Source organism: Lepisma saccharinum, chromosome 7, assembly GCF_977018435.1.
Source record: "Lepisma saccharinum chromosome 7, izLepSacc3.1, whole genome shotgun sequence".
Lineage (NCBI taxonomy): Eukaryota > Metazoa > Arthropoda > Insecta > Zygentoma > Lepismatidae > Lepisma > Lepisma saccharinum.
The window spans coordinates 44,549,530-44,564,187 of record NC_139235.1 but is presented as its reverse complement, the minus strand read 5'-3'; the positions used below and the strand labels follow the sequence as shown (position 1 = coordinate 44,564,187).

Genomic DNA, 14,658 nt, shown 5'->3' with positions numbered 1-14,658 from the left:
AGTACTTAAAAAATCTGAATTTCCTAACCAAGTTATACTGGCAACCTGTCAATAACAGCATAAATACTCCCGCAATTACAGAAGAAGTCTAAGAAAATATTGTCCCCGAAATTCACTTCTAGCATCAAATCTATGGACACTGGATGCCACTCTCAGGGCACATTTAATACACATCCCATAATTGAGAAACTGATCATGTTCATATTGAAACCTAAGTGCTGTGCTTTCTTCCCTTTTTAGAGGTTACAGCACCAGAAACCTGGATTGATCCCTCCTTAAATATGATTTCCAAAAAGGAATGCTATCGGGTGAACTTTGTCAGCAAGGCACATCTGCTTGCCTGAAAAGCTTTCTCAGTAAGACTCAAACCTCTGCATTCTTGTTCAGAAGACATCACACCCCTATAGTGTGACCACAGGCAAAAAGATATAAACCCATGCTGTGCATCATACTCACGCATGGAGGGGAGCATGCTTGCTTATGGCCCCAAGTTAAAAGCATGGGAGGGAAAGATTCATGGTTTTGGCCTCTTATAAGAATTACTAAATGTAAAACACAGCAGCAATGAAATGTAGTTAAGTTTTAACACAAATTTTTCTTTGAAATAAATTACATTTTCAAAATGTGTGTTAAAAATTGTAGTTTTAGAAGTAACATGTCAATTGCTGCCACCCTAAAAAGATGAAGTCTAGCAGACTAGAAAAGAAGTCAATGCAAAGATTTCTGCAAAAGGATATGGAAGATATGAATGGCAGTTGGTCCCATCTTTCATCTGAACTTCCCTTTCTATATCTGGGGGTGGGGGCAAGAAGCATCCTCTTCACATCATTAATTGCCACAAGTCAAATTTCCACAGCAAATTATAGTTTCCACACGTTGGAATGCTCACATTTCATAAAGCTTAGTTATCTCGAACAAATTGCAATTTCTGGGTGGTACATTTGGTCATTGAATTTATACCTTTTGGGCTATCCAAAAAAAAAAAAAATTATCCCTACTTATATGAACTGGCCTCTTACCATCCATGCCTAACCCACATCTGAAAACAAAATGCTAAACATGGGGAAAAAAATAATTGCCTACAATAACTTACTTTCACATAAAATTTTAAAAAACAGTAAACCAGCTTTACCAAAAATAGCAAATTTTTATATTACTCAACATATGTTCTGTTCTATTTCACATGCATTACAGAACATGCTTACAAAACAATTTTGCAAACTTGCAAGTTACGTGTAAAATTGCTTTCACTTATTTTATCAAATAAACAAGAACTTACCTTACCTCCTCCTTCCATGGACCATGAAGTTTAGTATGGGTTTGGGTTGTTTTGCCTTCAATCATACTTTCATCGAAATAAAAATGACAAAATACCACCAAACAATCCCAGACAAAAAAGATCCCTTGATATAAACCCCATAAGAAACCTCCCAACAGAATATTCCACATACTGTACCCCCAATGAAGTTTTCGTTCTAGTTACATCGAAGTTTTTGGATATGGGTAAATTCAGAATCATTTGTTGAGTTATACATTTAGATATTTCCTTTTTATTATTTTGGAGACATTTGACATCGAAGTCTACATATATCAGTGGGAAAAATATGAAACAATTACGTTGAAGCTTTATGAACAAAATCCAGTCTTGTATGAATGCAATATAAGAATTAAAGAGTATTTACTTTTCACTTTGAAATGAATGGCATTTTTACACCATCTTTCACACAATTGTATATCACTTTCATTCACTTGATAAAACTGCAGTCAGTATGTGAATTGTTGATTGTAGGTATCACGAAGATGTACTTGGAGATAGGTGCTTTTCATGGTACATTGATCGTAGACTTTCACGTAGCTTTGCCCCCTACCTACAGCAGATTCGTTCCAGCTTTGTAGATCGAAGATCAATATTGTATCGAAGAAGGGCTTCAATGACTGCAAAATGAACTGCATGTCAACAAACAATTAACTGAATACAATAAACATCAGATGTGATTCTACTGTTCATTTCATTAGAGGACTCAAATGATGGAATCATATTTCCATGCTTTGAACATGCACTGTGCTGAAGCTTCAACATTGTATACAAGTAAAATGTGCTCCAAATTCACACTTAAAATGGTAATGAAAAACTTCTTAGAATTCATGCATATTGTGCTACTAATAAATTCTGTACTGAAAATTATGAAAGCTATTCACAAGTTGGCCATTAAAAATTCAAGTTTTGGAGATAACTACAGTACTACTACGTTAATTGTTACTTTCATGTACTTGGCCACATTAAAACTTTTGGAGCCAGCTCTTGTCCTATTTAAGCCATGAAAATTAATTATTACTGTCAAGGAGCACAAAATAGAAGTGATTTAAATTCTGGAAATAAATATTTCATGAAATATTGCTCTGTACTGTTTACAAGTAAATCGAAGATACCTGTTTATGTTCCTTGGAAATTAGTAGATTGAACTACGTAGAAAGCCCTTTCTGCTTGTTAACCCATCTCTGGCTGCTGTACATTGCGTTGAATATAGTCTTCAAAAGCACTGGAACTAGCTGTAAATAGTCTCAATCGCAGTATCACAAATCCCACTATTAGTTAAGCACATTTTCACGATGATATTGAAACAGTTTTGAACACAAATCTACGAAGCATTGTACTTGAATGTTCTCCTATGAATATTCTCACAACTAAAGCACACTCATTGCTCATTCAAGAATGATGAAAAATGCAGGAAAATCCTCAACGAAAAACGAATCACCACCCATCTTACATGAAATGGCATTCCACGAGTATGAGATGCCTAATTGAAGTATTTTCTCTCAGTGGAATAGCGTCAACACTTGACGTGCCAGGCAGTAAACTAAACTAAGAATGGTCCTGCATTAAAATAATTCTGGCAACAGTGAATACCTCTCACTCAAATATTAGAAGACTCCACTCACACAAATTGAAATAGGAACGATAATGATGATGTGTTTCAAGGAATTAATAATAAAAAAAAAAAGTAAAACGATGCAAAATATGGAGGTCACTGCCAGAAAAAGTTTTTAATTCATCATGTATCGGCCACGGCCAACAGGAGAACGACTCCTGTATCTGGATCCTGAGGAACGGTAGTAATCACCACCGCCATAGTCATCTCGACCACCATACTTGTCATCGCGATCATAATCCCTACCATATCCTCCACTACGAGACGAAACATATTCATCGTATCTACTTCTGGAACCACCTCTTGGACCTCCTCTGCTACCCCTACCACCTCTGAAGCCACCTCTACCTCCAAAATCTCCCCTGCCACCACCCCTACCTCCTCTGGGGAAAAAGGACATGCCTCGACCTCTAAATCCCCTACCTCGACCTCTGCCCCTTCCTCGACCACGAGATATTTCAACCCTCATCTTGGCTCCCAAGATTTCAGTTCCATTCAGATTATCGCAGGCAGTTTCTGCTTCATCCTCGTTCTCGAATTCAATGAAGGCAAAGCCTGGAGGATTGAATGCAACCCATACATTGTTGAGTTTGCCATACTTCTCAAACTCTCTTTCAAGATCCTCTTTCTTCACACTCTCATTCAAGCCTCCCACATAAACACGTGTTCCTCTGCTGAAACCACGTTCCACAGTCATCTGTAATAGAAAGTAGAATTAGGTAATTTAACTGAATATATCGCAATCTCTTGAAAGGCACCTTAGCATCACTAAAACAGAAGTATAGTAAAAATTTGAAGACGAGGCATGTCTTTCTTTCCCGGAGGAGGCAGAGGTGGTGGCGGGGCAGATTTTGGACGTAGAAGTGGGTACAGTTGTCACCTTGGGACTGAACTGCATCATTAAGCACATTAGTATGAGAAATGACAAAGGCATAAAACTACACACACATGTAAAGTGGAGTACAAACTACTGAAATACACCTTTACTGACACCATAACGGACCGTATTAGTGATAACATCAGAAGCAGACAATTGAGCAAGATTGAGTCCAGTCACATGATATTTCCCTCTGACAGCATTCGATTTGTAAAATTGTGACCATTTCTGAAACCAAATTGAGATGTGTATCGTACATCAAAAGATTTCTGAAAATACATCAATAAATTAGACATACTTTACAAAAGATAAGAAAAACTTTGGGCTCCCGTGCAACCAAGTGGTAAGCGCTCTTGCCTTCGGTGCAAGCGAGCCAGTTAAAATTCCCAGTGGGCCCCCTCCCCCCCCAAAAAAAAAAAATTAAAGCACTATACCGCATTTGTTACAACCTGTCCCGCTTACCGCACTTGCTGATCGCTGGCTTTTCTAAAACCAGCGACATTGCCACTGCAGACCACGTGTGATCCCCGTGCTGGGGAAAACCGAAGCTAGGCTGTTAATAAAATACATGGAAATGCACAAATATACACCATTCCCCTTCCTGAATGTTCAGGCTAAAATTACACTAAAAACAAAAAAGTACAAGCAAATAAGATTAGAATAAATTCAATCCTGGATATTTTAAAATGTACACTAATCAGCACCACCCTTACAAAACACTTCTTCAACAAGACACAAACAAAACATGTGAGACCGCAACGTAGCAACAGCACCTACGTAAGCGCCTTTCTTCTGCCTTCCATTTGCTCCTTGCTGCCCAGCAGCAGACATTTTCCAAAACTGTCGAGCGATCACTAGCGTGGGAAACAGGACAGATTCTAACAAACGCAGTATACAATTGGGGAGCTACTTGAAAAGAAGTAACGACTCTGGTAAAGAAGGCCAGAAAACTGCAGCAATGGGACCCAATCTATGCCACTCTGGCAGGCTCTTCAATGGCTGTTGTGCCAGCTTAATTATAGTTTTTCTTAGGTAAAAAATAGTGGAGTAAATATATCATGCATTTTAAATAAAATAAGAGCCATCCTGGTTCTAAAGCTCAACTGCCACACAGCTGCTGTGATGGTTGCTGGGAGCTCAACAGCATCACTGCCTTTTGGCTGCAGTTCGCAGATTGGATAATTTCCTACAAGTTATTCTTCACCTTATCCTCTATAATGTATGTATAATGCATTGTTCTCTGAACGTATCAAAATTGTGTTTTACATTGCTGTCACAATTTCAAAAGTTTCCTCTCGCCATGGAAAATTTAATGCTTTTACATAGGGAGACCACATGACAGGTTTGTTTGTACTTAATCTTGTTCAGTTACCTGCTTGTGACACCATACTAACATTGTCCCTTTCAAATTTGGACAAACTTTTGGCATTGTCGTAATTTTAAAAACTTTAGGTCCCTTAAACACTACCATGCAATCTAAACACACTATGCCTACACACTTTATGATTACAATGAACCATGTACATTCAAGCTATGTATGAAAACTGTAACCTGCATCTCCAACAACCTTGAAAGGTGTATAACAAGGGAATACATATAGAAGTGGCAATCTGGAATTTATTACTAGTGTAGAAATTAAGATTATTTCAATCTAAACTGAATTCATTGCTCGATCAAAATATTTAAATAGAGACTTCCTTTAATGCAAGACCTTATTTCCAGATTGTCACTAAAATTTACATCCAATCACATATACAATGAACAAACGCTGTAGAACCAAGGCCTGGAAACAATTGGCATAAATGATCAATATAAGGAATTGTGCATTTTTAAAAGAAATAAAGAGTTTAAGTGTCAACTTTGGTAAGGCAACAAATGAACAAGTCAGTTATACTCAAATAATAAAAGTAGGCATACAATGAACATACAAATGCTTTCATCTAGCTACAAGTAAATTAGAATGTTCCTCACTACAGAAAAGATGTCAACACCCAATACTTTGTAATATGTTGAAAACATTCAAATTATCTACAACACAATTTCAAGTGAGCAAATTATTAGTCTGTGTGCATCATGATAATTAGTTCTTTTGGAACTAAGCAATGGTTATTCTATAGTGGCAACACAGGCAAAGGAGGTTTCGCAGACCCGTGCCTACTGTGCATGGGGCAGGGTGGAGCATGCTTCCTTATGGCAGAGTTGAACGGATGAAGGGGAAGGTACACGGAGGTTCTTTTGTTTGTGGTCTGTATGGGAGAACATTTATTCATTTATTGAGAAAGTTTCAGATACAGCACGTAGCCATTTTATGCTGAAATCTGTAACTATGAAAACAAAAATAAAAATAACAAGACAAAATATTAATATAAATAAGTCAAGATAGCACAATTAAATATTATTTAGCAACATATGTTCTGATGGTTGACCGACAGGCACTTGATAGGAGGTTATATTGAGTGGGAAGTCTGTGGAAGAGCGATCTTTTTTGATTTTCCAGTCTAGGCTATTTTGTGTAAAATAGATTTGTGTTGCATGTTGTGCATGTTTGGGCATCCGAAAGTGGGATTCCTGGAGGAGCGTGTTGCAACTGATTTTGCCATTGACAATTTTGTCAAGATACCTAAAATCAGTGCTCGAAAAATTCTCCCGAGCTGGGTGCCAGCTCTCAATATCAGGCACCAGAAAATTACCTACTATCAATTGTGCATACTACGGTGTTTCAAAAGTCTTGCAACCCAAAATTTGAAAATTTAATCTTTAAAAGCGTAAGATAATTACACAGGGTTTTCTGCATTCTGCAAAGGGGTCATAATTAAGATGTCTGATGCCATGTCAATCTGTCATTTGTGACCAATATTGATCATGTGCAGAATTTGATACGATTATTGACTGGCGATTTTATGGGTTGTGTGGTGAAAAAGTGCCATTTTGAGACATATCATCCGTAAATGGCAACACTAGCAGGTCGAAATATTGTCAACACACACACACGCAACATGTGCTAAATTTTGGGTTCATACGTGTTAGGTGGCAGAACAGCTTCAGGCTGAACCTCGCCCACGGAAATAAACAATCTTCAAAATTTCGTACAGCAAAAGATAAGTCGCCAGGCTGAAAATTGTAGTCACCATGGTGAGCGGGATTTTTCGAGCCCTGCCTACAACCGTTCAGTAAACAGCACTGAAAGGGAGTCTAAGTTTAGAAAGGACAGGAGATGTGGTGTTGAAAAATTGAGTAATGAAGGAACCCTGTAACAGTTAAGAACAGAATTGATTCTGGAGAGATGAGTGGGGCATGCCATGGACCATATGGGAGAGCAGTATTCTATTATTGGGGAAATGAATGATTTGAAGTACAAGGTGAGGGCTGAAATGTCACTAATTTTGGTGAAATGATACAGTAAACCTGTATATATAGCATAGCCTTTTTTGTCGTGCCTGTAATATGTTTTTCAAATGTGAGTTTTTGGTCGAAAACAATGCCTATGTCTTTATGAGAGGATACTGCTTTGATGTTATTGCCAAAGATTGAGTAAGATGACTAACAGGTTCTTCTTGAGAGATATTGTGTGAGTAGTACATTTTTCAGGATTTAATATAAGTTTCCATGTCCGGCACCATGAAAAGAAACTCATTCTGGAGAAGATTAGTATCGTTTGAAGTGGAGATTTCTCTGAAAATCTTAAGTCATCTGCGAAAAGAAGGTAATTGCTAGAGGCTGCTGTGAGATGGTCTGTAAAGTCATCGACGAATAATATGAACAAGAGGGGTCCTAGCACACTGCCCTGTGGTACTCCATAAAGGATGGGAAAAAAGTTAAGTGTTCCTGGAAGGACTACACGTTGTTGGCAAACGCTAAGGTAATCTGTGAGCAAGTTAAGAAAGTTACCATGAATGTTGAATCTATTGCATAATTTGCGAATCAAAAGACTGACAGTATTGAAAGCTTTGGCTAGATCAAAATATATAACTTCCAGTTGTGAATTGTTTGAAATACATTTCATAGCATGTGAGAAAAACAGGTTCGTAAGACAGGAACTACCAGAAAGGTAGAAAGAAAACCATGTTGATTTGAGCTTAGGTACGGAGAAACAAATTTATATAGCCTGTCTTTGATGATTTTTTCACAATGATGTAAAGGAGAGAGCAACGATATTGGCCTATAGGAAAAAGCAAGGTTTTTGTTGCATATTTGTGAATGGGAGTGATGCTAGCTTGCTTCCCCACTTTTCTTCAGAACCATGGTGTTGATATTGTCCAGCCCTAGGGCATGGTGAGCTGGGAGAGACTACAACAGTGTTTGACAATATTGGTGTTACATGGATAACTCAAAGGAGCAAAGCTATTTGTATCCACAGAATAAATGTAAAATGCTCCCCTGTGCTTTGCATCACGCTAGCAACTGAATTCACGTATAGGTGGTGTGGAATTAGGGTCCCACACTTTCTGTTCTCTCGCACTGGGTCTCTCGCATGGTAGTAAAATGCCCTAATGACAACTACCACTGCTTACAGAATAAATGTATTAGGTCTAAAATATCACTATCACTAAGCTATCTGCTTTCTGCACCTTTCATTCAGCATGCATCTTACTCCTTGAAGCGACCAGTTGACCACTATGAACTGTTTAAAAATTAAACTTTGCACAATCACTTGGCATGTTCTAATCACATTTTCGGTGTATTCTGAAAAATATTTTTTGTGGATTGCACAGTATTATGCAAGGTCTTCTAAAATATATTTTCCTAGCTATTCCTATTCACACAGGAGAGATTTCACAAAGGTGTAATACTACCCAGTCAAGTGAGAAGTAATCTTTCTTTTTGAACACAAAATTCTTATTAATTCTATTACATTTTGATATTTAGGCTGTTAGATTGTCTATTCCACTGTCGCTTCAGTTTCAGGCATGCTTATGTGCGTGAATGTAAACCTAATGCCACTGTTTGGTGGGAGGGGAATTTCCCCTTAACTAAGCTACTCAGCTTTGAAGTGGAATGATACGGATATCAGAATATATTTCAGGGCAGTCTGGTAGCTCTTGGTGAACCGTATATCAATCAGGACTGTGCAAAACTTCAATCTTTTGTTTACTTTAACCCTTTCACATCAGGACTAATCAACAGTATCAGCATTAAGAACAAAATTTTGATACCTAGTACTGCAGGTATTTCTGTGCAATTCCAGTTTATCCAAAAATTCTAATTCAATCAAACTGAATATTGCCTCCTCACATACTCAAACTAACTACATCTATAAACAAGTTCAAAATGTTATGGGATATACTAATATACAAAAATTTTTAATTTCAAAAGAACTTCAAACTCAAATTTACCTAATCAACTTCAGTATCTTATCTTGCAATAGATTGAGATTTTTCAGTTTTATTTTCCACGCCACTATCTTTTCTCTTCAGTCCTCTTAAAATAAAAGCTAAACTAGGAAAAACTTTCCTCAGGGCATTAATTTACAAATTGGGATTTGGATTAATGAAAGTTGCAATTTTCACGTCTACGGAGAAGAAAAAATTTAGAATTCATGCATAATTCCTAGAATTCCCGGTGAGCAGCCATCCTGTGGTATCAGTAATAGTACTGTATACAGCAGAACCCTGATTTTAAATTCCCCTTTTTTACATTTTCCCCCATAAGACATTCAGTATTCATTGTCCCAATAGAGCTAAATGCTATAAAATTTTCCCACATTTTAAGTTCTGAGCTTCATCCACTGAAAAACTTCAGAGATTTCACTGCATTCCTCATAAACCTCCTCAAAACTATGAAATCCACCTGTGCTTCCTTAACGGGTCATGAACATGAAATTTATTTAAAACAAAGATTTGGCTTTGCCACTTTATGTAAACATTAATCCGATAATGATAACTATTTCATGTATGGACAACAATGTATTTTTGCATGTCCACCATTCTGAAGTCAGCAGTTTCAATTTTTAAAACAAATTATATTATTTGGCTATCCTCAACAACATGCACAGATACCAACAAATTTATAAATATATCTACAGGAAATTTAGGAACTACATATTGTCTTCCATGACTTCTGTAAGGAAACTGCATTAACCCTTAGATGGTCGACACCCATGTCACAAGGAGCATTGTAAGGTTCAGATAATGTTCGGAGATGCATAATTTGAGTGTCGTGAGACTTGAAGTAGGTCATTAGCAATTAGTCAAGTTTAATTTCATTTTATTTATTTAAGGAAAAGGGCAATTTCCTATCTAAAAGAAAATCATGGTCTTTAGAAAATAAATTATTTTTCTCCCAAGCATCAGTAGTTAGTGATTAAGTCTTGCCTTGAGAATAGAACTCACATCAGGCAATACGCAGGTACGATTTTGGGGCCGTTTATCCAGTGTACCCCCTTCAAGAATTACGTTGAAATTTACACTGACAGATTTTGATGTTTGTGTGATATAAAATTAGTTCCAGCACACAGAAAACAAATAACATTCGATCACAAAGTATGACCCACTTAAGCAAAAAACCTGCCATTTCGGAGTGCTTTTGCAACTTATTATTAAACCACTTTGTATGCACACTTCAATACCAAAAAAAAAAAAAATTGATACCTATTGGTACGAAACCTAACAATCTTAACCTAACTACGTAAAATTACAGTTGCTGTTGTGGATTGTTGTTTTGGATGCTACATTCACTTGCGCGAAGACTTCAGTTACTTCAAAGTAAAGTAACATGCTAAGGTATAGACATTGATTGATTTAGTGTTAAGTCCATATGCACAGTTAGGCTAATCGGGACTGGACCTACAGTTTAAAGTGGGATCCGAACCACTTGTGCCTCCACCGGGTATCGAACCCGGGACCCCTTGATTACAAGGTGACGACGTTACCACTGCACCATCGGGGAGGCCCTAAGGTATAGACATACTTTACTTCAAAATAACATTTCCGTGAGCTACAATCAAATAAAACTTTCATAAAAAAAAGTATTCATATACCACGCAAAATATTTCACTTTCTCTAGGGGGTACAGAATACCCAATTTTTGATCAGGCATGTCAAGGCCTTGCCTATACCGCGTTTGTTACAACCTGTCCCGGTTCCCACGCTAGTTGCTCCCTGTCTTTTCTCGGTGCTGGGGAAAGTCAAAGCCAGGCAGCCAATTAACATACGCAACGTCGCAACAGCGTCTACGTAAGCGCCTCTCTTCTGGCTTTCATTCGCTCCTCGCTGCCCAGCAGACGATTTTTTCCTCGTTTCTCATTGGCACCGAAACTGTTGAGCGCTCCCTAGCGTGGGAAGCGGGACAGGTTCTACCAAACGCGGTATACATGGGGGTCTGACAAGAAATCATTGAACATTATTTTTACTTTCGTAGTCTTGTTCACAAATGAAAATTAGGTTTTTAGACAAGAGGTTTATAGCCTAGTCTGTACTGAAGAAAACTAGGTATAATTTGTAACACTGGTATATTTTTTTTCAAAATATCAAGAAAATGTTGGGTTTCCCATTAAACCAGCACCAATTTTGTATTACAAGATCTTTTCCTCTGGATTTATCAGCAGCTAGAGCACAATTCTTGCAACGAGAATAAAAAAACACATCCGGTAATATGGAGGAAATATTAACTCTCAAGACCAGCGTTGCCCGATGGGAATTCACATTTCATATAAAAAACTTTATAAAGTTTCTTCTATTTGCTGCATGAACAGAGGCTTCTACTAGAATGTGCCTAAGAAAAGTTACATTTTTTAACTAACAATCTTAGTTACCTAAATATATATCTTCATAGAAAATCTTGCCAATGTTAAAATTCCCGCTGAAAAAAAGCAAGGCTCTTACATTAGATATTCTTCCCCCTAAATGTATAAGCAGCAAGTGTTCCATTCTTGCCAGCAGAATGGAACACACATCAAGCAATACGCAGGTCAAGTCTTTTGAACCCTCACATCCTGGCTTTGTCTAAGTGGGGTAACCAGCAAAATGAAATGTTTTTACTATCTTCCCCTTATTTGCTAAATTAGTGTTTTTTGGGATATGGGGTTATAGCCTAATCTTTGCTGACCAAAATGAGGTATCGTTTGTGACACTAGTGTTTATAGTTTCAAAAATATATTATTCGAATTTCCAGGTCGAAAATGCTCCCAATGTTGAGGCAAAACCAGGGAAATTGGCCTGGCCATCCATTGGTTAAAATGCATAAAATAACCAAGATATTCGACACCAAAGCATAGCCCGCATCCACGGGTTAAAATGCATAAAATAACCAAGATATTAGATACCAAAGCATAGTCCACAAGAAAAAACCTGCCATCTCAGTACTTTTGCCTATCATTAATTAAAAACAGTTTGAATGCACAAAATAGCAAACAAACACATCGGAAATTGCTATCAACTAAAAACTTAGACTTAAAATTATAGCTCCCATCATGCATGTCGAGTACTATATTCACTTGCTCAAAGCATTTCGGCTGTTCCACAATAAGGTAACACACTAAGACTATTTTTCACAATAACACATTTCCATGAGCTGACACCGGAAAACCTTCATAAAGCATGCACAATATTTCACATTCTCAAGGGGGGGCCCCAGGCAGTCAAGGGTACATACCAAAGGTTTAGTAAAGGCAAAAAAAATTGCAGTTACATATGAAATTTAAAATTGTGCACATGTAGGATTTCAGCATGGAAGAAAGTTTTCCCTTTATGCAGAATTTTCATGCATTTTGCAAATTGCGGTTGAGGTTTCTGTGAAATTATGAAACCTACAGAAACTTCGGTAAATATGTAGTATTAGCCGAACTGATTCATTCGTTTTTACGGTAGAAACTACTTACTTTAATCAATTTCTCTGACGTTGTGGAAGTTCGTGAATGTTTTCTTCAAGCTTTCTAATCCGGAATTACTTTTTCTTTGCTGAGAAATATTTTCAACACACACAAGATTGCTGCCATCTCCTTGCAATTTGCCTGCGTTCGATGACGTAACCCCCCTTCAACTGTTTCCAAACACGCTTTTTGTTTCTTGAAATCTAAAACCATCTGTTCGACACGTAGTGGCTGCTTTATGTCTTAAACACTTTTTAACTGTGTTTGCCTCACCTAACCTTATCGTGCATGGTTCGTGGAGATAATCGTGGAAACCTGTAAAAAAATCTTATTACATAATTTTGGCTGTTTGTTGTAAATCCTTTAATTTTTTTTATCTGTCTCTGCCTAACCTAACCTTATCATGCATGAATCGTGGAGGTAGTCATTCAAGGATCATGGAAACATGTAAAAAAAATCGTAATAGTTATGTAATTTTCGGTCATTGTCGCTGCAAATCGACAAAACACAAGCACGATAATCCTTGACGAGTGCACGCAATATTCTGTTACACAAGCGATACAAGGAAGACAACTAATGACAATATGAAAAGTTGACACTATTTAATGGAAAAAGGAATAACTGCACCTTAAAGAATCTTCCGCAATGCAGAATAGGTAAGTATAAATGCTAAAATTAACGAAATAAACGAGTGAGAGGTGTCCAGGCGATACTACATAATTAAACTTCTACAAAAAAAATATTCTGTTAGCACCATACGAACCCCCAACCCCAACAAAATATACACATTGAAGAAAAACTTCCATCGTACAATTCCTTTTCCCTATGCACCACTAAAGATAAGCATGTAATAGTTCAAAAATTATGAAAAACTAAGGGAGGAAGTTTTTACATTGTCAAAATAAATTAATAAACTAACTCATCGCAGACGTGCATAAAGCAAGAACTTTTTTGCGTAATAAATGTACGGCTTCTCTTAGGAATTATATGAACATTTTTTTTTTCGGGAAATTAATAAATTGGGCCTGAACTGCATCACGGTAATTTGAGATTATATATGGTAGCTGATACGACGCAATGGAGGTGGCAGCGAATAGCACAAAAAAATCCCTGGCACGCACAACTACGCAGTGGGAATGGTGCAATCGCCATGTTCTGTTACAGTACAGCATATAAAGTTTTGTAATCTTCAGATATATTTCCAAAGTCAAAAATGTGAAGTTTTTGATTCCAAACGGCTATTTTTCACTTTACCTCTTTATAATGTCAAACAATATTGCTCTATTTTTCCGATTTGCGACGCCTATAAAATGGTCTGAAAAAGGCGGGACCAAGTTCCAAGTCGATAAATATAATTAATTTTCTTTACTTGCTGCATCAAGTGACCTAGATGTTCTTGCAAATTTTCACATACAAACATACAAGTTTCACAATACATTATAACTTTTGCTAAAAGGCTACTACCTACACGATTTGACACAAGGTCACTATGCTTCGAACAAAGAACCGGAAAATGGAAGCCGCATTAAGATGGATTAAAAATTACTTAAAACTGTAACTACGACAAACACCTTATGGATATACTCTCCCACATACTGTATAACAGTAATACAAGTAATTTTGCAATAAAATTCATACCTTTAGATGGTTTTTGCACCACAAAAATAGAAAACTCGGCGCACACACCAACTGCACACAATCGTAACAACTGGAATGAACCGGCAAAGAGACGCCAACGAGCACGTTACGAATCAATAACCCATACCACGGGGAACACAGAGCTAGATCCAAGGACTCTCATTCAAAAATTTTTATCGTACTCTTATGTTTTACGTTTACAATGTAATGATCCCAATACATTTTGTCTATTTTAATTAAAATTATATCTATATTCTCACTTAAATACAGAAAAATATTCAGAAGCAGCTACAGCAAAAGCATATTTCAGCTGGTAACGAGAGTCCATTTCTGGACGGTACGAGATACTTAGAATCGCTTAGCATTCTGGAGATCCAGGGAGCCGCCATCTTGGGGACAAAGAGTAT

General features: G+C 37.2%; 1 protein-coding gene across 1 annotated transcript; it reads right to left on the bottom strand.

Moving 5' to 3' along the window:
- Nucleotides 1-1,527: 1,527 nt before the first annotated feature.
- Nucleotides 1,528-14,389, bottom strand: Rsf1 (Repressor splicing factor 1). The gene is made up of 3 exons (XM_083125232.1): nucleotides 14,252-14,389; nucleotides 2,431-3,627; nucleotides 1,528-1,935 (listed from the first exon to the last, which is right to left on the bottom strand). The coding sequence occupies exon 2, from the start codon at nucleotides 3,625-3,627 to the stop codon at nucleotides 3,046-3,048; it is 582 nt and encodes a 193-aa protein (XP_082981358.1). The 5' UTR covers nucleotides 14,252-14,389; the 3' UTR covers nucleotides 1,528-1,935; nucleotides 2,431-3,045.
- Nucleotides 14,390-14,658: the final 269 nt, after the last annotated feature.